Raw genomic sequence first — 25,722 nt, 5'->3', positions numbered from 1 at the left:
GCAATGTGCATGTGTGACAAGGGTATGTAATTCATTTTGCGACAAATGAAAATCTTTTATCCTGCTGTTATATTCACATGCGGTGAGTGTGTGTTATTAGTCCATTTCAGTCCAATGGTTAAAGTGAACCTTTTTTTTTTTTTTTCTTTCCCTTTTTATTCTTGGTCTTATTGTGCACAATTCAGCAGTGCATATTATTCTAAAGAGAGAAAAAAAATGTCTTTCATCAACTTTCTCCACTGAGAATATTGTTAACCAGCAGTCAAATGACTTACAAAAATATTAAATTGTAGACTACTTAGTTACCATAAGTTAATTAAATTTTGGTTAACAATAATGGTATAATGTAATATAATATAGCAATACATTAAAAAAAGAAATCACTTTAACTTGACCTTTAACTTTCCATTCAAAAAGCATCCTGTAAACTCCATGGAACTCTTTTTATAATCCAATACATTTCTAATGAAGATTAAAAAAAGATGAATGAAAAATAGATTACTGTTCTTGGTAATTCAGCGCCAAAGCTTGCCAATAGTTCATTTAATTCTGATAATAGAACTACACGATTAATCGTTGAAAGATCGCAATCTCTATTCAACACCCACGCAATCTTATTCCCAAATGACAAATGATTCGGCCATGTCTATTACACCTTTGACAAATACAGTCACAGCGAACATTCAAACATCTCATCGCTGACCCAGAGAGAGCAGTTGTTATGTATAGGTATGAAACAGCTTCACAAACAGTCTTTTCATCTACACAGTATCAATATTTCTGTTACAAAAGTGGGAAAAGTACATTTTGAAAAGTGGGAAAACCATGATCTCCATTTAAAATAAAAAAGTATAATTCTTAATTTATCCAGAATTGTGCAGCTCTATCTGATAATATAATATAAATGACAATACATTTGAAAGAGATATAATCTCAGGTGACCGCCCATTTTTCATAATCCAATCAAATTCTAATAAAAACATTCCCGACCCTATAATTTGTTCTTGTTGAATTTTCATTCAAAACGTTGAAGTTTTAGTCAAAATACTTCACATTACAGAAGTAAAATTGTGAATGAGGTTTCATGTGACTACCAGTGTGTGTGTGTGTGTAGTCATTTAGTTAGACTCACTTGTGTCTGTAGTCTCGTATTGAGAGTCTCTCTGCAGCTCAAAGATGTCGACCTCCACGCGGGCTCGTGACGAACCTTCCATCGCACTGTTGATGTTCTCTCGGGCCAGAGCCAATGCCAACCGCTCTCCACGTCCACATGCTGACTGATCATCTAAAATAGCAGCTGAAGAGGAACAAAAAAACCCTCTGTGTTTTGTTTTCTGCTCTGGAATTTAATTGAGTTTTTGATGTTGAGGATTGAAATTTCATTTGTTATTGCAAGAAGATGGAGTTACTCATCTAGATTGAACAGAAACAAGTTTGCAACGAATGTCGCATGTTGTGATGTTAACTGATTAGATTGTTCTATTGAGCGCATTTCATTTGGAGGCTTTCCAGAGATTAATTGATGCTTTATTGTTCGCAATAATCAAGATGAACATGCTGATGCTTGAAGCAATCAGTCACATGCTGTGAAGTAACAGCCTAGTATAAGCGACTTTGAAAAAAGCTCCTGTTTGAATCCGATAATATTGCTTTATTTCGCCTGAACTCTGCTCTACAGTCAGTGGTTTAATCTAATGGTTTAATTTTAGTTTTTATAAATCGACCAAGAAAACTAAACAAAACAGTCCCAGCATATCTGAGATTTTCGCTTCACACTCTCTCTTCTGTGTAACAGGTGTTTAGTTGAAAAGGATTATAAGCCTAGTAGGAGGTCAGTACTTCAAAAGATGTATTTAAACATTAAATCAAGAACAAGCTTTGTAGTCTCTTTAAATGTGGGCTTCACGTTGATGCTTGCTGCCTCCATTACAAGTAAAGCATTTGGGTTATCTGGAGACTGTAACAGTGCAGCCGATTTTCTCATTCCAATTAAAAAAAGTTTTATTTTTTCCACAAAGCCTCTGTAGATAAAGCTGGAAGAACTGAGGCAGAATTAGAACTCTTGATGGGTAGAAAGTGGACTAGGTTAGTAGCGTAGGCCAGCAGCACTATTACCCCTGACACTAAGTACTAACCTTTCCTCAAACTATTTGTGCTACAGACGTGGATGATACATATGTGACTTTTTGAGGAGACTTCCTCAGCGATGTAATATTTTTATTGCCTTGGTGCATGATAAAACAGGCTTGGATCTTTTGACTTGGACCATAAGCAATCACCAACACCCTATACCCGGGAGATAATGTGAAGATGCACTTTTGTGTGTCGTCTAACAGGAAGTGGTCCATGGCCTCTCACCCATCCTGACAGCTGCGAGAGCGGGCGCCTGGCTGAGAGAGGACGGGGCCATGGTCAGCAGCAGCAACAGCAGGAGGAGGAAGAGTAGGTGAATCGACAGCAGCAGCGCTGGCAGAGCCGGCATCTTCCACTGCTCCTCATGGAGAAAGGTCGTCTGGCTGCCTGCACCGCCACCTAGAGGACAGGTACAAAATTACACATAAGAACTTTGTTTTTGTAGTATGTATATACTGTGCACAATATGTCCATTTCTTTCTGTATGCGTTAAATACTGGGATCACCTATATTATCCAAAATGAGCAGTGTACATTTTTACACAAAAGTGGATTAAAAAACACAAAATAACAACCAAGATAACTAGATGCTAGAAGTTTAATTAAACATGCAACATTTTAACATTATTCAATGTAAAAATGCAACATAATGAGGTCATGTGAAAACAATGATGCAAGGTACTGTTTTTGAAAAGTTTAGCATTAAATAATGCATACTATTTTATTTTTTTTAAATTAAAAATGTATTTCGTGTACAGTATATAATGCACAATGTGCAGTAAGCAGCATGCTATTATTCTATTCCAAACATAGCCCTTGATTCAGTTTAACTTCGCTGTTGTCCACACCACTCTGTCCATGTGTTGCATCATCCACTTAAGCTATTAAAGGGTTCAGCATTGAACATTTTGGTTTGCAAGCAGCACAAACATGCCACTTTTATACATAATATGCCTGTTTTTTCCCCAATGCCTTTCACACACACACACACACACAGGCATATATTCCCATCCACACATTGAGAAAGAAGATACCCACACGCATAAGATGGCTTTTTTTGTCCCAGTGGTATAATATGAGCCATACACAAGATGCTTTGGCTATGATGTGATGTGAAAAAATATTCAGGACCATTGCAAAAGTGTATGTTGCTGTTTATCAGCACCTGAAAACATATTTGCATCAATTGCAATGACTTACTGAGGTCGTGTTGTTAACTGGCAAACGAAAACCTGGATGATTCAGAATGGTAATTTTTTTTTTGACAGATAAAATATTAAGGTATCTGATCTATTGTGTTTCTGCACTAGAAACATTGATTCACATAGTAATTCTGGGATACTATACTAAACAATAACATGAGCTTATGGGTGGTTTTCCAAAACTTTTCAGGCAAGGAGGAAAGTTTAGACTTATGCAAGCATAAAAATTACCAGACCTTTCAAATTAAATGTGCTCATGTCACTATAGGGCTGAACAGGACTGATATAAGCCTTAATTATTGCTGCTATAGCACATGAATAGCATAACGTGTGATGGGTTAATTCACATGTACAACTCGCAGATAAAGCAATCCCAGAAGAGGTGAATGTGTGGAAAAATGGGCATGTACACAAATGGAACAATAAATGAATTACCAGGGGAATCAAAAATGTACAAAAATAGACCATGAGAGAAATTTGACTACCCAGTCTGTCAAAATGACGTATAATGATTATTTGTAGCGCAACCTCTGGACGTGCCGCATGCGGCATTATAAAACAATTCACCACAAGAAAACCCACAACATAATACAGAGAAGCAGAGAGAATTGAATGCAGCCAGAAGAAACAGACTCAGAAATGGCTTTGGGAGACAAAGAAGAGAGCGAGAAAGATTGAACGCTTGACGAATGCAGCATAATAGAGCTGAAAAGACTCCGGTCTGTTGTGTGTGTGTGTGTGTGTGTGCATGGGCCGCACAAAACAGAGACACAAGTCAAGCTAAAGATCAAGAGCCTCATCCCTAAAGCCGCCGTCAATCCTGGACTGCCTGTGTTTGAGTTTGTCAACAGCTTGATTTGTATTGGCCTTCCCCAGCTCCGTGAAGTAAATGTTTATCTTTCCTGCCAATAAGGCCCTTTGAATGCATTCAAATTGAAGTCTGAATGGAACCAAAATGAAGTGAGCGAACCAAAAAGGGAGGAGAGGACAGAAGAAAGACAGCTGGGATGAGATGGCATGCGAGAGAAAGCAGAAATAGCGTGGAGAGAAAGATGAAAGTAAACCGAGAAAGATGGTGAGGGGAGAGAGTAGGAAGAAAAAGAAAGTATTAACACACACAAGTAAACACCACATAAGGTGACAGCATGCTGAATGGGCAGAAATTCAAGCTTGGCTGTTTTAGTTATTTAACTGTTAGCTTTCCTGTACGCCAGCATTGAATTTAACAGTCAATGTAACCGCCCGCAGGCTTGCTTAATCAATGGACTTCTGCTTTCTCTCTCTAATAACAATATATAATGCGTTTAACACATCCTAAGACTGATGCATGAGCATTCACAACCTGTTAACCTTTACAGGTCTCTCTCAGTGGCCTGGGTTCCAGAAGTTGCTTTTCTTTTTTTTTCTCTTTTTTTCTCTTTTTTTCTCAGACAAGCTGTTGTGCAGAATATCAACACAGCTGTGTATGCAGGACTTTAAACATAGTTTAAACATCCGTTTAGAAGCACATTAAAAAGCACTTAACCCTAATTTCAACTATACAATGGCATTTAATTACATAATGGTGTGTGTGTGTGTGTGTGTGTGTGTGTGTGTGTGCGCGTGTGTGTGCGTGTGTGTGCGTGTGTGTGTGTGTGTGTGTGTGTGTGTGTGTATAAGACCACTATACTGCCATTCATACTTTAACACTACAACATCCCATATTAACTAACCTGTAAAAACTTAGCCCCGTTCACATTTCCATGGTAGTAGCAGCGTCTCTGATTGGTGGATCTCGCTATAGCATTGCTTGTAGTGTAGACATAAGCTTCAATTCTGCCATTGAACACGCTCGCTATTAAAGCTCATATTAAATCTCCATGTCATTTGAATCACATTTTTACTTCAGTAACCCATCTGGTACAGTGCGCATATGCCTAGAAACAAATCCCATTCTTAAATGGGTGTGTGACAAATGCTAAGCATCAGGCAAGTGATAAAGCATAAGCTATTCCATACATCTACTATTATTGACCTTAAAGAAAGTCGTTTTAGTGCCGCCTCTTGATGCTTTTTTGAAAATTAAGAAGAATGAAAGGCTCTGACCTTGCTGAGCTTTTGATCGAAGGCAAAGATAGCACTTAAGACCATGCTTTTAAGGCTTTTGGGAGTCTTAAGTACCAAGAGACTCAAACAAAATAAAACTACAAACATTGTCAGGTATTGAAGAAGATAGTTTTTGACTAAACCACAGAAAATATTCCAGCCAGACACTGCTCCCATGCTGTCAAATCCAATATCCTAATTCTCACATCACACCGCAAACGCTATCCTGCGGTTTCATTCGGATTTACTATGGAATAGCCACTCTGAGCCAACTGGCTATGATCCTTCTCCACAGGCTGTTAGAAGAAGAAGATGGGAAAAAAAAGGTAAAACAGTGTTCCTAATATGCCTGTCACTCTGACTGTAATGCGTCTCTGTGTTTGGGACATTAGTGTGGCTCATCCTGTGAGGTTGAGGCAAATAAAAAGGTTTGTTTGCCTCAGAGGCAGCTGTGGCATGGCATCTCTGCTGCCTCAGATACTATAATGAAGGGATAATCCTCTCATTTAGCCACAGACAGGGGATATATTTTGCTCTGTTTTTGTGATGGGTGAGGTGTGTGTGTGTATAACAGTGCATTACACAGCAGCAGAATAAACATTAAAACACTATCAGGATGAAGGGGTAACTGGGATGAACAGCTTGGGATGTTTGGACGCGTGACAGAAAAAGAGAAACTCACAGCGTCATCTGGATGGAGGGTGGATGACGTGTAGAACGAAAGGGGTGATGTAAAAAAAGTCTGAGGCTTTTAAAAGACTATTAAAGCAGTCCATACAACTTGTGCACTTTATGCCAAGTCTTCTGAAGCCATATGAAGCTCTGTGTGAGGAACAGCCTGAAATGGTGACAGAATTTCTGGATTAGCTATTTCAGTAACACTTTACAATAAAGTTTAATTAGTTAACTACTTTAGTTAAAGGTGCTCTAAGCGATGTCAAGCGTTTTTTAGGGCAAAACATTTTTTGTCACATACAGCAAACATCTCCTCACTATTCGCTGGCTGCCTGTCCCCTGAACACACTGTATAGAAACGCGATCTCTGTAGACAGCCCAGGCTCCACACACAGCAACAAAAACAAACTGCGGCGACCCGCTCCCCGAAACATGACAAACAGTTCCAGCCAATCACCGACAAGAAGGACTTGGGGGCGGGGTTTGGGGGGTTAGTGCGTGGATGAGGAGGAGGGAGGGTCTAGCTAGCCTCCGTTTTGTTTGACAATACTTTAAACGTCAACAAGAAGTGACGTCACCCGACATCGCTTAGAGAACCTTTAACATGAACAAAAATGAACAATACTTCTACAGCATTTATTCATCTAACGGCCGTTTCACACCGCGAACGTCAGCGCAACTACATCGTCACATCGCGAGTATTCACACTGGAAGCGTTTGTACAGCGTCACAGCAGCGGCTTCATGTTGGCCTAAGCGAGCATTTCTTTACAAAGACAACTATAAATTTGTTTTTAGAAGTTGGTCATTAATAAACCTGATAGTCTTGAAGTTTGTTAAGATGTGGAGGTGTGCAATTGCATGTAAATGGTAAACAACAAAAACATCAAAGAAAACAGCTCTGATCTTGTACTTCATACTGTACTTTGATATGTTTACAAGACAGTAAACATACAAAAATACATTAAAAAAACCCGTCTGTGTATTACATAAACTAAAAGAAGGCTTATATATATCATATTTTCTGGCTAGTTTATTAGTTGTTTTTCTTATAATACACTGTAAGACTGAAAAAACTGGAAGAACTGGAAGAGAGGGCTACTCTCTGAGAGAACAAAGGAAATTAACATTTGAACTCACTCTTGTGAATGCAGCATCACATTCTCACAAGTCTCATCTCAGAATCATCCTAATCTACATGTCTTTCCCACTTCCCCCACTCTCTCTCTTTTTCATGCTGAGATCACCTGAAATTCACCCAAGAAATATAGTTTAATGTGAATAATTATCATACAGCATTACACATGTTTGATATCATTTGTAATGTCTCAGTGCGACTGGTACAAAGGTTTCATTCCCAAAGAAGTAAAACAAAAGGTAATAATGTTCTTTAATGTAATAATGAGTTTGGAAGTGTCTTGCACACGGGGGGTGTGTCTTCCAGGCAGATGGTCTCCTGGTCTCAAAAGGTGTAACCTCTGAATGCAAATTTCCATTGTTATCACATGTTTCCATGTGAAAGAAGTTTCTGTCTATATAATGAAATGCCGCGAGAGCATCGGGGCGATTCTGTACCTCAGATCAGCCCGTGAATGCTGAGAGTCGCCGAGACATTTGATGTTTTGTATTGATTATCTTTCAACTGATTGTGTAATTGGCATGATACATTTACCTGACATAATAAATTGTAAACATTTGATTTTATTCTAATCGACTCTAAGATTGTTTTCAGTAAAGAGTTAAAAGTCAAACATTCGCTCACATACACCATAGTTTCACCCAAATTGAATAATTAAAGGTGCTCTATGTAACTTTTAGCGGCCTCTAGTGGTGATGTTTCAGATTGCAACCAAATTTTACAAGAGAGCTCGTGCTCGAACTCATAGACAATACCGTCTATTACGCAAATATCTCGGCGAATACTAGACGGATTCGGCGAGCACCGAGCTCGTTGGGACTATCTAGTCGAGCTGAAAAGAACCATATAAGTTCCATAGTTTTTGGTGGTGTTTTCGCGGAGATATTAGCAGAAAACCATCGGGCGCGCTGCAAAATTGCGGACGCCGGTGACGTCACGATCTCAGAAGAAAATCGCTCGTATCTCTGGAACGCAAAGACCCAGAGAGCTCAAATTCGGGGGAGGAGGTCCCAGGGGAACCCTTGCCCGAACGCTAGAGTGGCGGGCCTCGGGGATGCCCCCTACCGGATCGCCGTTCGCTGGGACCCCCGATTTCGAACGGCTATAACTCGGGGAGCCGGGCGAGTTGGACCTCGGGGGTGGGCTCGTTCGAAAGGCCCCGTCCAGCACTACGAACGATTAGAGTCTTGGGAATATTGATCAAAGATTGACTGAGATATAAGCCAAAAAACGTGCGCCTTTAACCGGACGTAACTCCCTAACCGTCTACAATAGACTGTATATAAGGAGAGGGGCTCGGGAGCACGCATGCACGTCACATCCGTTGGATTTCACGGTAAATCCGACCCGGAGACTTCACATAGAAATAGGAATACTGGCCTTCAGAGGTAATAGCAAAACTCGACAAGTGGATCATTTTAATGTGTGATTACAACCCTTTCACACACAGGCAATAAAAAAAGGATTCATTTTAGTAGAAAAGTTACATAGAGCACCTTTAAAGTTTAAGTAAATAAGTTTAAATGGGTACATTTTCTATAAATATTTTTGAGTCTTCATTTTCTTTTCTGACATAGCCTATACTCCAGTTCTTGTTGAAACACACTAGATATGCTTATTCTGTGCATTTTGGGCACTTTTTGTGTGAAATCAAAAGTGTGCTTTCACTTTAATTGAGCGTGAGTAGCGCAGCAAAAATAGACAAAGTAAGTCAAAGAATAAGTTTGTCAGTGACCTCAACAGGTAGATTTAGACCCTGCTCATGTTTCAGCAGAGGTCTGCAGTCTGTGCAGACAGACTGTGCATCTTATTTAGTCAGTGCCTCAGGCTTGTGCTCGTGACCATCATCTTTGGTTGTGAAAGGGGAGGCATCATCTGTCCCAACTCAAAACGATAGTGACTTCACCGTACTACTTCACTCTCAACCACTGTTTCTCTCCAGACCTTTTTCTTGTCACCTTCACAAATTGTCAGCCCAAGGCTACCCGTGCCATGCAGTTGCTTGCAAACAAACCCCCTCCAGATGCTTTGCCTATTATGAGAGAAGCTAAAAATAAACACAGGGCCCATGCAGCTAACTAACTGTCCTCTGTTGCAGAGACTGGCCGTTTTTATCTTGTATTATCTTAATTCTACAGATGAGCTCTGGACTTTTAACTAGAAGCAAGACGTGAAGCAGATCAGCTTCTAAACTGCATCCAAACTGTGCCCTACCTACTGCGGTAGAGCTCTGACAAATTAAAAAAAATAATGTAATGGCATTTCAAAACTACAACTTCAACAGCAAACCCATAAAATAATAAGGTGCAAGCAAGCACTGGCATTTTCAACTCAATTTATCCTAGATAAATATATAACCTACAGAATAGAAGAAGGAACAGAGGTGAAAATAAAGCATTGAGTTCATTTATATGTACAATAAAACGCTGATAACTGTTTATTATTGTGCATAAGAATGTTGAAAATAATATAATGTGCAATCAAAGTCTCTTTAAAACAAGTCGGTTCACTCAGCAGCCATATTCGTAAAATATCGGTAAGATTGATTCTTAAGATTCTAAGATTCTTACATTCAAGTACAGCACCTACATTTTCTACTAGATTGAAATCTACAGGTGCTGGTCAACGAATTAGAATTATTTTAAATAGTGCAATCATGAAATTCTTTGAATGCATTTTTTGTGCAGAAAGCAAATCAGGTGTTCACCGCACCTGTCCTACTCGTTAGACTAATCACAGAACTCGTTATCTGGAAAAAAATTTGCTCAGCTGAGCTTTCCAAAAGGCCCATTTAGGCCATTTAACTGTGACACTGTTGTTTTATTGAATTAGAATAATGGTGAAAGCGTTTCATTGAATTAGAATAAATGCTCAAATTTTTGTTTTCTGTGAAGAGTGTTCACTGTGCAGTATAAAGTCAGGGTTGAGTAGAATTTCTAAGTTGTAAAATCAATCATGGGTAAGCAGCGCGACCTCTCAACCGGAATAGTGGCTCAAATTCAAGCCCTTCGCCAACAAGGCTTGACCCAAACTAAAATTGCTGAGCAGCTCGGCATCAGCCAGTCTTCCGTCTGCAAAGCTCTCAAGAAAAACTGCAGCAAGCGCACCAACTGTTCCGGCGTCCGAAAAACTTCTGCTCGCGACAACAAGCAGCTGAGAAAGATCGCAGTCAGCAACCGGTTCAAGTCCACTTCCGAGCTCACCGACTTGTGGAACAAGCAGACCGGCGCTGACGTCTCCAGATCAACCACTTACCGTCGTCTGCGCGAACTCGGCTTCAAATCTCGCGTTCCAGCAGTAAAACCGATGCTGAACAAGAAACAAATGGTGAAACGGCTGAAGTGGGCCAAAGAACACGGCGAGTGGACTGCTGAAGACTGGCAGAAAGTGGTCTTCAGTGACGAATCACGCTTCTGCATCTCCTTCGGTGACCAAGGTCCTCGTGTCTGGCGTCGTGGTGGCGAAACCTACAACCACGAGTGCGTGAAAAGATCCGTCAAGTTTCCCCAGAGCGTTATGGTCTGGGGATGCATGTCCGCTCGAGGTGTAGGGAAACTCTGCTTCCTCAAGAAGACTGTCAATGCTGCCGTATATCAAGATGTTCTGGAAACGTTCCTGATTCCGACTGTTGAGGAACAGTTCGGCGAAGAAGACTTCATATTTCAACAGGATCTTGCACCGGCTCATGCGGCAAAGTCGACCAAAGATTGGTTCACTAAAAAACAGCTTGAAGTTTTGGCATGGCCGGCCAACTCGCCTGACCTCAATGTCATTGAAAGCCTTTGGGCCATCGTCAAGCGGAAAATTCGCGACAGAAAGCCTACTACGCTGGACCAACTGAAGCAGAACATCGCCACTGCCTGGGAAGCTGTGAGTGCGGAAACTTGCGACAAGCTGGTCAAATCGATGCCGCGGAGACTTCAGGCAGTCATACAAGCCAAAGGGGCAGCCACAAAATACTGAGAAAGTGATGATTGTAATTATAATAAAAATTATTGCAATTCAATGAAACGCTTTCACCATTATTCTAATTCAATAAAACAACAGTGTCACAGTTAAATGGTCTAAATGGGCATTTTGGAAAGCTCAGCTGAGCAAATTTTTTTCCAGATAACGAGTTCTGTCATTAGTCTAACGAGTAGGACAGGTGCGGTGAACACCTGATTTGCTTTCTGCACAAAAAATGCATTCAAAGAATTTCATGATTGCACTATTTAAAATAATTCTAATTCGTTGACCAGCACCTGTATATGTGACTGTTTGTCAAAATTGTGCTTCAGTTAACATATTTCATAAATCCAGAATAAAATCGAACAACAATAGTATTGTAAACTGTGCTTCTTAAATTCAATTACAATTTCTCACATTTGTATATGTACAGTTAGACCATCTCTGCCATGTTTCTATTGAAACCACTAGTAAATGCATATAAAATGACACTTTCCAATCAAGAGACACAAACAATGTGATCTAAAATGAAACTTCACTTTCTCTCAAAACACATAAATCACCTCTAAACCTCTCCAGAAATTCATGAAGCCTATAAACCAAAATTTCTTACACAATTTCCACCATTATTTAGTAATGTTTTTCACGTCCCCACACCTCATAAATGAATCTCAAAATCAAAATAGTCTCATGATGCTATGTTAAAAGTTAACATACTTTCATACTAAAAACTTTTTTTCACATACTGTACATTGTTGCAGCTCCTCTATTCCCAGTCTGTCTGAAACATGCTGATTTCTACAAAGTCCCTCCCTCCAAAAAGCTCAGAGTGCTCTGATTGGCCAGCTGACCCAGTGCATTGTGATGTAAAGAAATGTACAGAAAATGCGGAAGAATAGGGTGAGCAGGAGGGCAAGAGGAACATTTCTGAACAAGAGTATTCAAGGATTTGTGGAGACAAAGAACAGACAACATGAAGCACTTGAGGCCATGATGCTGTGTTCAACATTGTTGTTGTCATACCATTTTATGAGCTGCTCAACATTAAATATTTACATTCAGAGGCAATTAGTGGTTCTGGGAACGACAACCACCGGGGTGCCAAGGACATCCTTTTCTTTTAATTAACTTTCCCTCGGGAAAATAATGGGATGTTTCAACCCCACTATCATAAATGATGACATGATTAGACAATGAAGCTCATCTCTGATAGTGCTGAAAGCATTAATGGATAGCATTAAAGCATGTCCAACTTGTTATTTTGCTCCTTTATTTATAGAAAGTGCTCCTCCAGCGAGCTTCTCCACCCAAACAATTAATAATCCCTAAGGTGGATGGATGATTAAAAATTCTTAGTGGGAGCCCCCGTTTCAAGTTTTTAAACGAGCAGCCTCCCTCATTTGAGCAAAGTCATGAGGATGCTGATGAGACTAAATTTAGCAGAGGAGACAAGAAAGAAAAGCATTCAACCTCCCACCAAGCAATAATGTCCTGCCTTTGCTTCCTGTGAGGATTCAATTTGCCAAAACAGTCAAATATTGCTGCAAAATGTCAACTGTGCATTTAATCATTGTTGCTGCAATTATGAAACACAAATGTCCTTTAAAGTCAAGCTTTGGTGCACAAGTCATCCGTAAAATACAAAATAGATAAAGATTGTTTCCCTTTCTCTTCCCGTTATTGAAACAGGCAATTTTTACAACTGCAATCGACTTTGCTTGCAATTAATGTTGTTGAACCTGAAATTAGGCAAATATATGACTATTAACAGAGTGATACAGTACATTAATCGGGAGAGAAAACAGATAAAATGTAATTACATTCATGAATTTGGCAGACACTTTTATCCAAATCGACTTACACTGCACTCAAACCATGCATTTTATCAGTTTCCCGGGAATTGAACCCATGGCATTGGTGTTGCTAGCCGCATGCTTTGTTCTAGAAAGGAACGCACAATGTAAAATAAGCACATTACATAATATATAGCCCAAGGCTATATAATATCTACATTACATTAATAGTATAGTTCAGCAAAAAAAAAAAAATTGTCTTTGTTTACTCACACCCATGTCATATTTTCTTTCCTCTGTGGGACACAAAAGGTTTTTGTCCATACAATGAAAGTCAATGGGGTCCAAAACAACAATGCGAGTAAAAGAAGACAGAATTTCATTTTTGGGTGAACTATCCTTTTAATAATAAATAATAATAATAATCATCAATAATTTATCAGATCTGGAGATTTTTGTTTACTTAAATTGTTGTGTGTGTTGTTGGGAAATCAATCAATGGGTTTTATGTTGCAGCAGGATTTGTTATAAACACCCCCTCCATATCAACTCTTTAAAGTATGGCTTACAGCCACACCACATGGCCGATCTCGTGTGATGGCTCATCTTCCTGAAGTCGATAGAAGCAGATGGTAATGATAGCGCGATACAGAAGCACTAACTCTTAGCAGTCACACTGCCAAGACTTCAGGTGTAGGATTCAAGATTACGACACCTACAGTAGATAAGCGACATGATTGTGGATTACACGTGTATCAGCGGGTCCCAGGTAACAAAGCCGGATTCCAAACGTAAAGCCAGATTACAAAACATAAAGCCGAGGTGGCGACATTAAGCCTGATTACTAGCTAGGGGAAATACATAAATACATTTCCAAGAGGTGGTTTCATTGCAAGCTCTGTGAAATCTACCTAACACTTTTATCATTTTTGTTAGGGGTGGAAAGCAATGGATTTGGTATATTCATAATTTGAATACTTCTACTACCTTCATCTTGGCACTGCACTTTGGTTGAGTAATACCGTTGCATCTGCCTGTGGAAGTGAAGGACACACTCATGCTTGAAAAACTCCATCGATTGACCATTGGCCAATAAAGTTGATATTTTACTATTACATTCAGGGCATTTCCTGACATCAAGGAAAATTCTGACGTTTCAGTAAGAGAGGTTTCAATTCATACTAATATTCTAATTCATTCTAATATTCTTACTCGCATGGTTGTATAATCCTCCCCGGACCTTTTAGCAAAAACTCCAAAGGGCAGTAGGGCACCTGCTGAGCTCAGGTGACTCGGCTGTAAAACCTCTGGAACAGATGGCGTTCTTTTTTCTTTTTCAGGTTACTTCAGGATTTTTCCCCTTCTAAATATTGGTAACTGTTCAGAGTTTTAAGCAGTAAAATCTTATTAAAGCGGCATCTTATCATAGTCAATGATCAGTGAGACTAGCCTTAAACATTTCTGTACTCAAACTGTAAGTGTACAGAGAGACCACTGTAGTATTTCAGTACTATATTTTTTTATCTTGACAAACTAGTCAACTCATATTTTCTGCTTCTATGCTCTTGTCTGCTCTCATTCAAATCACTGGAATTTAATATCTTTATACAGGGCCGGATCTGGCCTGCTCTGGTCGTTGAGGGGATGCTCTTCTCGTTTTTTGTCATCGTTAGGAACCTCACTGTGTTCTCCTCCCCGTTTCCTGTAAATTCTCCTCTTTCCTCTAAACTAAGTCCAAAAAATAAAAAATGAAAAATTGTTCCAAAACAGAAATTCAATTTCTTAATTTCTTTTCTTATTAAGCACTGTTAAAAAAGTTTGTTCTATATAGTATGAATGTGTGTAGTAAACTCGCCATGCGTACTACATTCGCCATGTTGTCATTGTCATGTGACTTACCACCGTCAGTAACGTCCCTTTACCTCCATTCACAAATCCTCTCTCGTGGGCTCATGGGATAGTAAAATGTCCATTGTATGCGCACTTCAGAATCTCGCCGGAGTAGGTCATTCTGGGACTTTTTGCCTACTGTTTTTCGAATACTATGAATTTGAACATACTACTCTTTTGGCGCGCTGTTTTTCACAAACTATATAGTAGAGATCTAGAGAAGTATTCGATTTCAAACGCAGCGTAACCGTTTACAGATGGTAGACAATTAAAGTCACAGTTCTAATAACTTATCACATTAAAGGTGCCCTAGAATGTTTTTTTTTATTATTTTATAATGTTTCCTGGGTTACCCTTATAATGTTAGTATGTTTTTTAGATAAAAAATAATCATAATTTAGAAATAAATGGCATTTTTCCTAGCCTGATTTTAGCCTCTGATTTGAACACTCTGTTTGAAGGGGCGTGTCTGCTGTGGGATTCAGTGTAACCGCGGCCACTGCTGTGATTGGCTGACATGCTTGCATATGAAATAGCTACGCATTACATGTGAAACTCTCTCCCGAATACTTTTACTACTGCTATTATACGTTTTTACTATAACAGCTATCGAGATTAACGAATCGTGAGATGTTTTTAAAGTATTTAGATCTATTCCCATCACATAAAATGTTGCCGTGATGAGCATTGAGCAGATGACAGTGTGTTGATCGCGAGAATGAAGATCTTATCATTGCAAAGCAGTTTCTGCACTCTCTCTGCTTTCACCAATGCAAACACGATGATGTAAATACAGTAAGAGCTTTGTTGTGCAGTAACGTGCGTCATTGATTTCATAACGAGTTTGGCAAGTGTCCAGATAAACTCGCGCTGTGTGGAAAGATTGTTCTTTGATCGCTTTCTGTATATAATTTGTTCACAATTTAAATACGATTATTTTCATCCTATTAAAAGAAACGATGTGAAGCTGGTATTTTAGTCACTGGCTTGACTTACTGATGCATAAACAGTATTGAACGATTTTGAGAGAAAGATTACCTGTCTGAACTTGAACAATTACACATCAGAAAGTGTTGCTTGGTAGCTCGATCCGAGGCCAGCTCTGTATTGGCCCAAGTTGAGGAAACAGTCGGTGAAATGTTTGGAAATTTCCAGAGAAAATAAAATTAACCCATTGTTTCTTCAGAGGCTCAGATGAAGGAACTAAAAAATACTTTTGTGTTCATGTGTACATCCACACTGAGCAACTGCCATGCTTCGGCTGCGCAGTTCCGCCTGGCATTGAGGGCTGGCATTATGCAAATATTTGGAGGCCTACATATTAATGATCCCGACTATTGCGTCACAGTCGGTATTGTGTGGAGAACCGACCGTTTTTCAGGGGTGTTTTTCATAAACGTGAATTAAATGAGAACGCGAAAACAGTCCAGTTTGAGATTCACTCTATGTCATGTCCATGCACTGAACTATACCAAGGTAAATTCAATTTTGAATTATAGGTCAACTTTAAAGAAACCTTTCAACTGACTCTGAAAAACAGAAAAAATATGCCTAGGGTCCATGATCACGTGAGGGAACATGTCATAGTCCTGCTGCAGGGAGGCATGAGGACTGCAGATGTGGACCGAGCAATAAACTGCGATTTCTGTAATGTAAGACGTGCGAGAAATTGCAAGTGCCTTGGAAGAACAGTGGAGTAACATCTCACAGCAAGATCTGGCAAATCTGCTGCAGTCAATGAAGATAAGATGCACCGTAGAACATATAGCAGCTGGTGATATTACTTTTGATATTGACCCCCGCTCTGTTCAGGGACTCTGATTATTCCACTTCTATTTGTAAAATGTGTGTAGTAAAGTTTGATCACTTTATGTCTCAGTTGTTGAACCTTTTTATATTCATACATATTTACACGTTAAGAAGTGTGTGTGTGTGTACATGTTTTTTTTAAATAAAAAGCTCTTAAAGTTCTCTAAAAAAAAATTAATCCTGTTATTTGGTACTATATACATTTATTTTACATTCAGTTTTAATGCATCTTTATGCATCTACCTTTAATGATAGATAGATAGATCTTTGATTATGATTATGCTTTAAAACGTCAATGCTGCAAGCATGTGAGGGAAAATTTGTGGTGGGATTCCCCACCCTAGCACCTTGCTAAATCCATCCCTGTTGCGACTTACATCTGTACAGACCCTTTTGGACCAAAACTCCTGCTAGACTGATTAACATCAGCCTCTCAGTCCTCTCACCTGTGCTGTTCCCCAGTTGTCTCCTCTCTCTCTGTCTCTTAGAATGGTGTTAAAGGTGTGAAAAGGGTGCTCTGGGGGGGAGGCAGTGACAGGAGGAGGTCACACAGGCCAGCCGAGACACTGTTGATATGGTTTCCCGCCGCTTCTTGGGAGCAGGTGGTGTCGAGGTCCGATGTTGTCTGCTGATAACTTCTGCCTTAGTGAGCCGGCTGTGTCTGTGTGGTTTACGTCACTCACCTCTATGAAATGGCTACAGTTTAAAATCTCAATGCTAAACAAACCCTCTGGTTAGTATTTAGATTTGCTTGTTGTGCTATTGGATTGAGTCTTCAGTGTCTGCCTTTTCAAAAACTGAACATTTTCAAGTGCATATCAGCGGTAGGTGTTCTAAATAAATAATGCATTGAAGATTGGAGCATTTTGTGCGTCTACTCTGATTTTCTGAGCACTGCACCAATAAGCACTAAACTGCCAGGCAATCAGTGCAGTTCTTTTGAAAATTGTCTGCACTGTATCTAGCTCTGTCCTGCACAGCTATTTTCACTTGTCACTTTGACAGTGGCGCTGACGAGCTTCTATACGCCTGGAGTCAAACCCTTCTCCCTATCATACCATACTTATCTAAATGTTTTTGCTCTTCAGAAAATCGCTTTGCGTGTACTCCAGAGGCAAAGCTGTATAATTGACTATGCCTTTATTACTCTCTGCTGTGATGAAGGCTTTGTAGCTAATTGCAAATTATAAAACGGACAGTTTCGATTTTAAAATCGGATTGGATGAGCCCTAGTTGAAGCCGTCATACAGTTGTTCAACTGAACACATCAGTTTCATAGAATAATGTTTGATTGGCAACTTTCTGCAGATAGCATGATAAGCTATATTAGCGGAAGAATTGTTTATTGTTGTGATTATCATTAATAATACATTAAATTATTCACTGAACATCTGTGTCTTTCAACATATATTTCAACATGTTGCCTCATGTCTAACAGCACACACACACACACACACACACACACACACCCAGGCCCACTTTATTGGGTTCACCTTGCTACCAGGTTGAACCCCCTTTTGCTCTCAGAACTGAATTCTTTGTGGCATAGTTTCTGGAAGGTGCTGGAAACATTCCTCAGAGATGTTGGTACATTTGGCATGAGCATCACACAGTTGCTGCAGATTTGTCGGATGCGAATCTTCCGTACCACCACATCCCAAAGCTGCTCTATTGATCTGGTGACTGTGGAGGCCATTTGAGTATAGTGAACTCATTGTCACGTTCAAGAAACCAGTTTGAGATTATCTGAGCTTTGTGACATGGCGCGTTATCCTGCTGGAAGTAGCCATCAGAATATGGATACACTGTGATCATAAAGGGATTGACATGGTCAGCAACAATAATTATAGGCTGTGGCATGAAAATGATGCTCAATTGGTACTAAGGGGCCCAAAGTGATCTGAACCGTTGATACAAGGCAGGATGGATCCATGCTTTCATGTTGTTTACACCTAATTCTGACCCTACTAGGGGTGGAACGGTACATGTATTCGTATTGAACCGAAACGGTACGGGCGTCACGGTTCGGTGCAAGAATTTACACGGAGAATACACGGTATAAAAATAAATAAAACTCGTGTGCAAATTAATTAATGTAATGCGGAACTACTGTTAGATACGCGGGCTCTTTAGGGACACATAATTTGTACCATCGGCTTAGCTCTGAACGCGCGTTCACTTCAAACGTTGGCTTTATACACGCGTCCTCGCTTTGGACTAGCGTCGAACTAGACGCGATAGACGCAAATTTGACGCTCTATTCGCGTTTGGTGTGACCGCATAATGAACAGGCTGCGATGTCAAGATTGCAATCCTGGAGTGTGTGTGTGTGCGCGAGAGAGAGAGAGGCGCGGGCGCGATCGAACAGTGGAAACATAAAAAAACATACTCCGTAATTTTGTTCATACAGATCATTAAACCTGCAAAGTGTTTACTTATATTTGTGTACACTCGCAATAAAACACAACATTGTGCTTTTGTCACACTGTAAACTCTTGTCAAACTGTAACCTACAACTGTCACCCAACCAAAATCACACTCTCACACACACACACACACACACACACACACTGTTTTAAAAGCAAAACATATTTATCCAACTCCATTTCAAAACAGTCTGTGGGTCCCATCTTTTGGACATTCATCATATTGCATTGGTTTTCATTGTCCTCGGAGCACTAATCTTACACATTCTACATTGATTAAAAAAGAAAATCGAATGTGTTTTTAATGGTAGTATTATTTTATTCAGAAATCAATTATTTATAATTCAGATGAGAATAATGTTACATTGTTAATTAATAATGTTAATTAAAATTAAGGAAAACAAATATATTGATCTGAAATATAGCAAAATAATATTGCTAATCAGTGCACTACAAATAAACTGGTTCTATGCCTTTATTAATAAAACTTATTTAAAAAATACAATGCCTTCTGCATTTTTGTTTTGCTTTTCCCTCCATTGTACCGAACTCGTACCGAACCGTGATGTCTGAACCGAGGTATGAACCGAACCGTGACTTCTGTGTACCGTTCCACCCCTAGACCCTACCATCTGAAATCGAGATCATACGTTTTTTTAACAATTTGCAATAAAGCTACAAAATGTATAAAAAAAAATTGCCGCTAGGGGTTGCTAACCTCTTACAATAACAAAGGCGTAGATTTATGACGCAGTGAATAAGCGGAATCATGGAGCTTGTCGTCATGCCGATGGATCTAATAATGTTTATGGGAAATAATGTGTATGGATGAGTGAATACATTAATGTTTTTTAACATGACTGTGGGATGAAGCAGGTTGCGATTGCTAATGAGAGACAGATATCAGCGCCACACGTCTTGTGGATATTAAAGGAATGAGGACATTTCATTCTACCTAACTACCCGCAAGTGAAATTAATACTCAAACTGGTCAGGTTATGTAACAAATTAAAATTGTGAGGTAACGCAGCGCTGTTTCACTTGGTCTACACTATCATACTAAACTGCATTTGATTGTGTTGAAAGTTATGTTATTCTATGTGTTAGTTTGTTGGCTGTATGAGACTAGCAGTAAACTAGATCAACATTAGAATAACATACTGATCATATTCTAACATTTCATCATGTTGAGCTATATAACACTGATTCGTTTTATGTACATTTGCTCACCTGTCTAATAAAGTACATGCAAGAGCGGCGTCTCTGTCAGGTCGTGAAGCTCTGTCAAGTCAAAGTTTGTCGCGGACGTGGAGCTCGCGGCATCTCGAAAATGGCAAAGCCGATATTGATCCTCGTTTTATTTCTCCTTTTGTCCCAAAGTCTGCTTACCATGGTCCATAATGTTTGAAGGAGACAAAAACAGCATGACGCTAGACGAAAACACGGATATTACGTCATTGACAGGCGACAAGGGACACCATTTAAAATTGTGAATTTCTCTAAATTTACAAATTCTTGGAAACATTTAGGATAATGTAAGTACACAATTGAAAGAAATGTATAACACTGTGCAAGTGGTTTTTGGATATTTTGATACAATACACACAATACAATCTTACATATTGTACCTTTTAGGAGTAGTTGATCAGGTGTACCTAATAAAGTGGCCAATAAGTGTGATTGATAGATAGATAGATAGATAGATAGATAGATAGATAGATAGATAGATAGATAGATAGATAGATAGATAGATAGATAGATAGATAGATAGATAGATAGATAGATAGATAGATAGATAGATAGATAGATAGATAGAGCCGCTAAAAACATGCATAAATATAATTCTAAATATTTTCATTAATTTAATGTTTTCATTAATTTAAAATTAATTAATTCAATACCAAAAACTAGAACTAAAACTAGTGATTTGAAATGGCCAAACTATTGCCATCTTTTTTGGAACAGCCTTCGCACAGTATTAAGCCTTAAAATGCTGCTTACCAACAAAACAGTAGCTCATTAGATTTTTAAACCAAGTAAATAACTGACTTTTTCATGCTAACTTGCAGTCATCCTGTCTCCAGTAGCAACGAGTGGTGCCGCACCTGATACACACCAGTGTTCCTAATTGCCTGTTACGTTTGACCATTAGAGGAATAAGCAAGAGACAGTCGACAGCTTTGAGCACCCACCTGCACGTGCCTTCAGCAAAGAGGTTAAATAGGGTTAATATACTGATCAATGCATGTGTCCCTGAGGCTTTTACTCTAAATGTCAGATGCTAGCACTAAAGATGTGGCATAAAACATCTCTTCTAACATGCACTAACACACACCAGGTAGAAATAATTTTTGTTATTATTATATTGTTTCATCTCAACACTACACTTGTAGCATGAATTTTATGAAGATGATATTTCAACAGCCAAAGCAAAACCTGCATTAAAAATGCATAGCAGAAAAAAATACTGAAAGTTTCAAAATGCTGCAGTGGCAGCACAAAGCCTCAAATTCATTTTAACCTGTGATGCAGGCGATACATTTCAGTAAAGCATTTTTGTTTTTTTTGCTATGCTCAGTCTGCACAGAAAGATGAGGTCAGTTCAGACATCTATAGTACCAGATGGGGTTTTGATCGATACTTTCAGGTCTGCTCAGAATCATTACAGTCAACATGAAATCAAAACTGACCTTTATTGACTTTATTAATACGTTTTACTGGGTTGCAAATAAAATGGGTTGCGAATACAGCTGCATGTTGACTTTAAAGATAATATTATCACTTACCAGAGACATTTTTCACTGAACTAATTTATGCTAATTTGATCCTCCTGGCTGACACAAATGACCCCAAGATGTTTTATGTCTTAAAATAGGGCTACTAAACTCAGTCCTGTAAGGGCAAAGGGTTCTGCTTATTATTCATTCCACCCATGCAGCACAACATTTGATCTGACTAATTAGCAAATGCCTTAAGCCAAGGAGGCAAATGACTCATACAGCACACTGCTTAGTCAGAACAAGTGATACAGACGTATGGCCACCCTGGTTCAGTCTTTACAAGAGACATACATCAGATTTACTGCATAAGTAAGTCTTTGATGTGACAGTGAATCTCTTCTAAAGCTTAAAGACAATGTTGCAATTTTAAATGACCTTAAATCAATCCTTTTTGCCTTGAATTTTAGGTTGCAATAGAGATTTGTGAGAAAATGTAAATATGTATGTTTATGCAAACAATTTAGCTGCATAATGCATCTAAAAGTATTCAGGACAATTTAAGTAAAACAACATTTCTAAACATTCTAAAAGATGAGTATATATCCAATAACACATTTTAAACACCTTTGGTCTTAGGGGGCTTTAACACTGGTAGTTTAATTCGAAACAGGGCACAGCTTGAATGGAAAATTGTTCATGTTAAAGCTGTCATGCGGACCCAGGAGTGCATCGTGGTACTGCACTCGAGAAGGTGGTCTGAGCTCGGTTGCAATGGAACTGTGGTGCGATTTTTGCACGAATGTGAAAGCATCTCTGATTTGGGTCCGGACTTGTTCAGTTAGTAAAGTAACATGCACGTGTGCTTTAGATGATGATGATGTTATTAGTTCATCAAAACACAAGTAGGAGATGACCGTAGTGATGATTTACCTTGAAGGATGTAGGCGAGTGTGAGCGTGCAGTGTAATCCTGCATAGTGTGTGCAATCTTAGTGGCAAATAAAAGGCTCACAATCAGCGTCTCCTCAAAAAGGTCCTTTTGCAAGCAGCAGAAAACCACCTTCATGCAACACACATACAGTAGACACAAGTGTCTTTCACTCTGCTGCACATAATGGCACCAAATTAATAACACAATGTATCGACCCATGTTTGTGATGATTTCACAATCGGATTCAGAATGCAGCAAACATGGCCAGTGGGAAAACCCCCATAATTTCAAACAATATAACTGGTTTTATCATTTAAAATAAAACTAGTTTTGCTTCAAAAATGTATTTAATTTTTATAAATAATAAATAAATGCCTTCATTTTTTGCCTTGTGTATTGAATAATATTAATGCAAGGTATGCTTCTGTCTTTTTTATTATCTCACATAAAGCCCTTTGTTGACTACAAAGTTATAATGAAGAAGATCATTACTCGGAATGAGTACATCAGAACTATGCTGTTTTATTACTCTTGGGTGAGAGCATATTGCCTCATTGTGATTTTCGTACGTGAGCCACAACCATTTTTTCCTTTCCAAAATCGCCAGTGATCCCTGAGAAAAAAAAAGAGAAATAGAGGGAGGATGGTGAGCTCAAACTATTACTTTATAGTTTAGGTAGGTTATGTCCCTTGAAAATAGAAGAATGATTGAATCCTGCTGAATGATAATGTAGAGATGGGCTGTGTAGTTTGATCATGGCTTGTGGTGTCTGGTTGCAAAGTGCAAAGACTGAAACCGTGTCTTGAATTTGATGCTGTTACTGTAGCTGTTGTGGAGATTTCAGCAATGGTGCATAATAAAGATATTGCAAAGAGCCATTATATTAGATTGTTGAACATAGTGAGTGAATACTGACAGTGGCCTTCAACATCCTCAATGCACTGATTTCTATCTTGAGGGGTTACTCATGACCAATGTTCCCTCTAATTTTTTTTCTTGCTGAGCAAAACTTTTTTCTATTGGGCGGACATTTTTCGCCACCTGAGCAAAAATATTCTTTATACCTGACCTGTACAGCATACGTAGAAACACAATGGTTTCAACATTCAGTTGTAACTTTTAACTTGAATGTGCCATTTCTATGTTATTTGACCCTTGATGTAACTTATTGGTATTAAATCATATTTTCGAAAAACAAGCTTCTTAACAAATTAAGAAGTCACTAAATGAAGCACATTTTAGGTTACCTGATTTTTTTTTTTTTTTTTTTACAGTGCTGTTAACTGTACAGTCTTTAGCAAGAAATCCTATGAAAAATAATTTACAAAATCTTCTGCAGGACAGTTCAATTCTTTACAATAGTAGAATATAGTATGGAAGAAAATTAAGCTGTTACACTGACATGGTTTGGGAAATCCATAAAGTGTTTTTGTACTAGGGGTGTAACGGTACATGTATTCGTATTGAACCGTTTCGGTTCGAGGCTTCCGGTTCGGTACGCATACAAACCGAACGATTCCTTAGACCATTTTTCCTGCCGACAAAATTCGCGCTGCCGCGACCACCACAACGTTGCGCAACATCAAATGGCAAGCGTAATGAAAGCGGAACGAAACTGCGCCACTCATTATGTGCTTCACGGATCGTTTATCAGTTCGGACCAGCAACATCTGTGCAGCGCGAGCCGATCTCGATCAAGCGACACTGTTACTACACAGTGCTAAGAGATCGCTGCGAGATCTAGTGAGAAGCATTCACATTTCTCCATTATTAACCGTAGATCTCTATTAGATCAAACAGCGCTGACGTGGACACCAGGAGAAATATTGTGCCGTGAATGAACTAATACTTTACGTCCACAGACCAGCAACATTCACCATAACTGTAACCAGTTTGGCTGGAATAGTGAAATGCTTTCAAGTACTTCACACATCTTTTTCCAGCACTTCAAAACTCAAATATTATATAAATAAATACATGAAGAGTTCAGATGCAAAAGCCTCTATAAGTGCCATTTGAAATTTTCTTCTAGAATGATCATTTTTATGAAGCTTGTATATTTAAGTTCAGTAATTTCACTCAAATAACAATTAATAGGTAATCTTCATTGCCATTTAAGTGAAATTACTGAACTTAAAGTCCCAGTGAACCGGAAGTTGCAAACGACTTTTCTCCAGTGTTGTGACGTATTTCCGAGAGAAACGGAATACTAAATGAGGCAAAATGGTGGGCGTGGCTTTTTTCCCAATTAGCACCTGATTGGATCTATAAAAGTAGGTGTTTTCATTCAGCCAGAGCCATGCATTCAGCCTGTCTACTGTCAGTTGGAGGGGCGTGGTTACGGATGTTAAGAAGACGCCCAAACCGTGAAACCTACGTCATCAGGCAAGGTCCTCCAACGCAGAGGAGAGGGGAAATTTCAGATTTTGATCAAAGATTACGAAGCCAAAAAATTTTTTTGTGTGGATTGACTTGCATGGATGAATTGTTCACCACAAAACGACCAATTTAGGCAAACAAAGTAAGTATGGTCAATTTTGATTTCATGGGGACTTTAATCTTAACCGTCTCCAGAGCGTCGGCGCACTGAAGCGTTTTTTTTTTTATTTAGTTCAAATATACTATCAGATTTAATGTTATACCTTGACAAACTATACATCATTAAAAAGATATAAGACTCAAGATTCAGTATTTGACCACTATTGTATTCTGAGAAACTTATAGTGACAGTTATGTCTTAATTTGTGTCAGGAGTTATGAAATTAAAAAATGAGTCGTTACCTTTAATATGAATTATGAGCGTCAGCCGGTCTCATTCAGAAAAAAACTCCCGTGCAATCGTCATGACAGCGCTTGACAAAACAACGTCCCTCAGGGCTTTTAGCTCAAACATGTGCAGATTTGGAGAAATATTGATAGATTCTCATAGCTTTACATCAGACTTCTATAGACAGGAATAATATTTATTGAATTT

The 25,722-nt window shown here is 38.9% G+C and overlaps 1 protein-coding gene across 12 annotated transcripts in view; it reads right to left on the bottom strand.

Moving 5' to 3' along the window:
* LOC130076798 (glutamate receptor ionotropic, kainate 5) overlaps nt 1-25,722 on the bottom strand; it is a 121,951-nt gene that overhangs the window by 45,767 nt on the left and 50,462 nt on the right. For 9 of the 12 annotated variants that reach the window (XM_056242039.1, XM_056242043.1, XM_056242044.1 and 6 more), the window contains 2 exons: nt 2,359-2,532; nt 1,133-1,297 (listed from right to left, as the gene is read on the bottom strand). In XM_056242039.1, coding sequence (XP_056098014.1) covers nt 1,133-1,297; nt 2,359-2,482 — 289 coding nt within the window. In that variant the 5' untranslated portion in view covers nt 2,483-2,532. Of the gene's footprint in view, nt 1-1,132; nt 1,298-2,292; nt 2,533-25,722 lie in introns of those variants that run through there. The other 3 variants (XM_056242046.1, XM_056242047.1, XM_056242045.1) reach the window with 3 other exon arrangements.

This window comes from Rhinichthys klamathensis, unplaced genomic scaffold, assembly GCF_029890125.1.
Source record: "Rhinichthys klamathensis goyatoka isolate OS25496 unplaced genomic scaffold, OSU_Roscu_1.1 h1tg000690l_1, whole genome shotgun sequence".
Lineage (NCBI taxonomy): Eukaryota > Metazoa > Chordata > Actinopteri > Cypriniformes > Leuciscidae > Rhinichthys > Rhinichthys klamathensis.
Note: the sequence above shows the minus strand (reverse complement) of the source record. Positions and strands in the feature narration are given on the sequence as shown.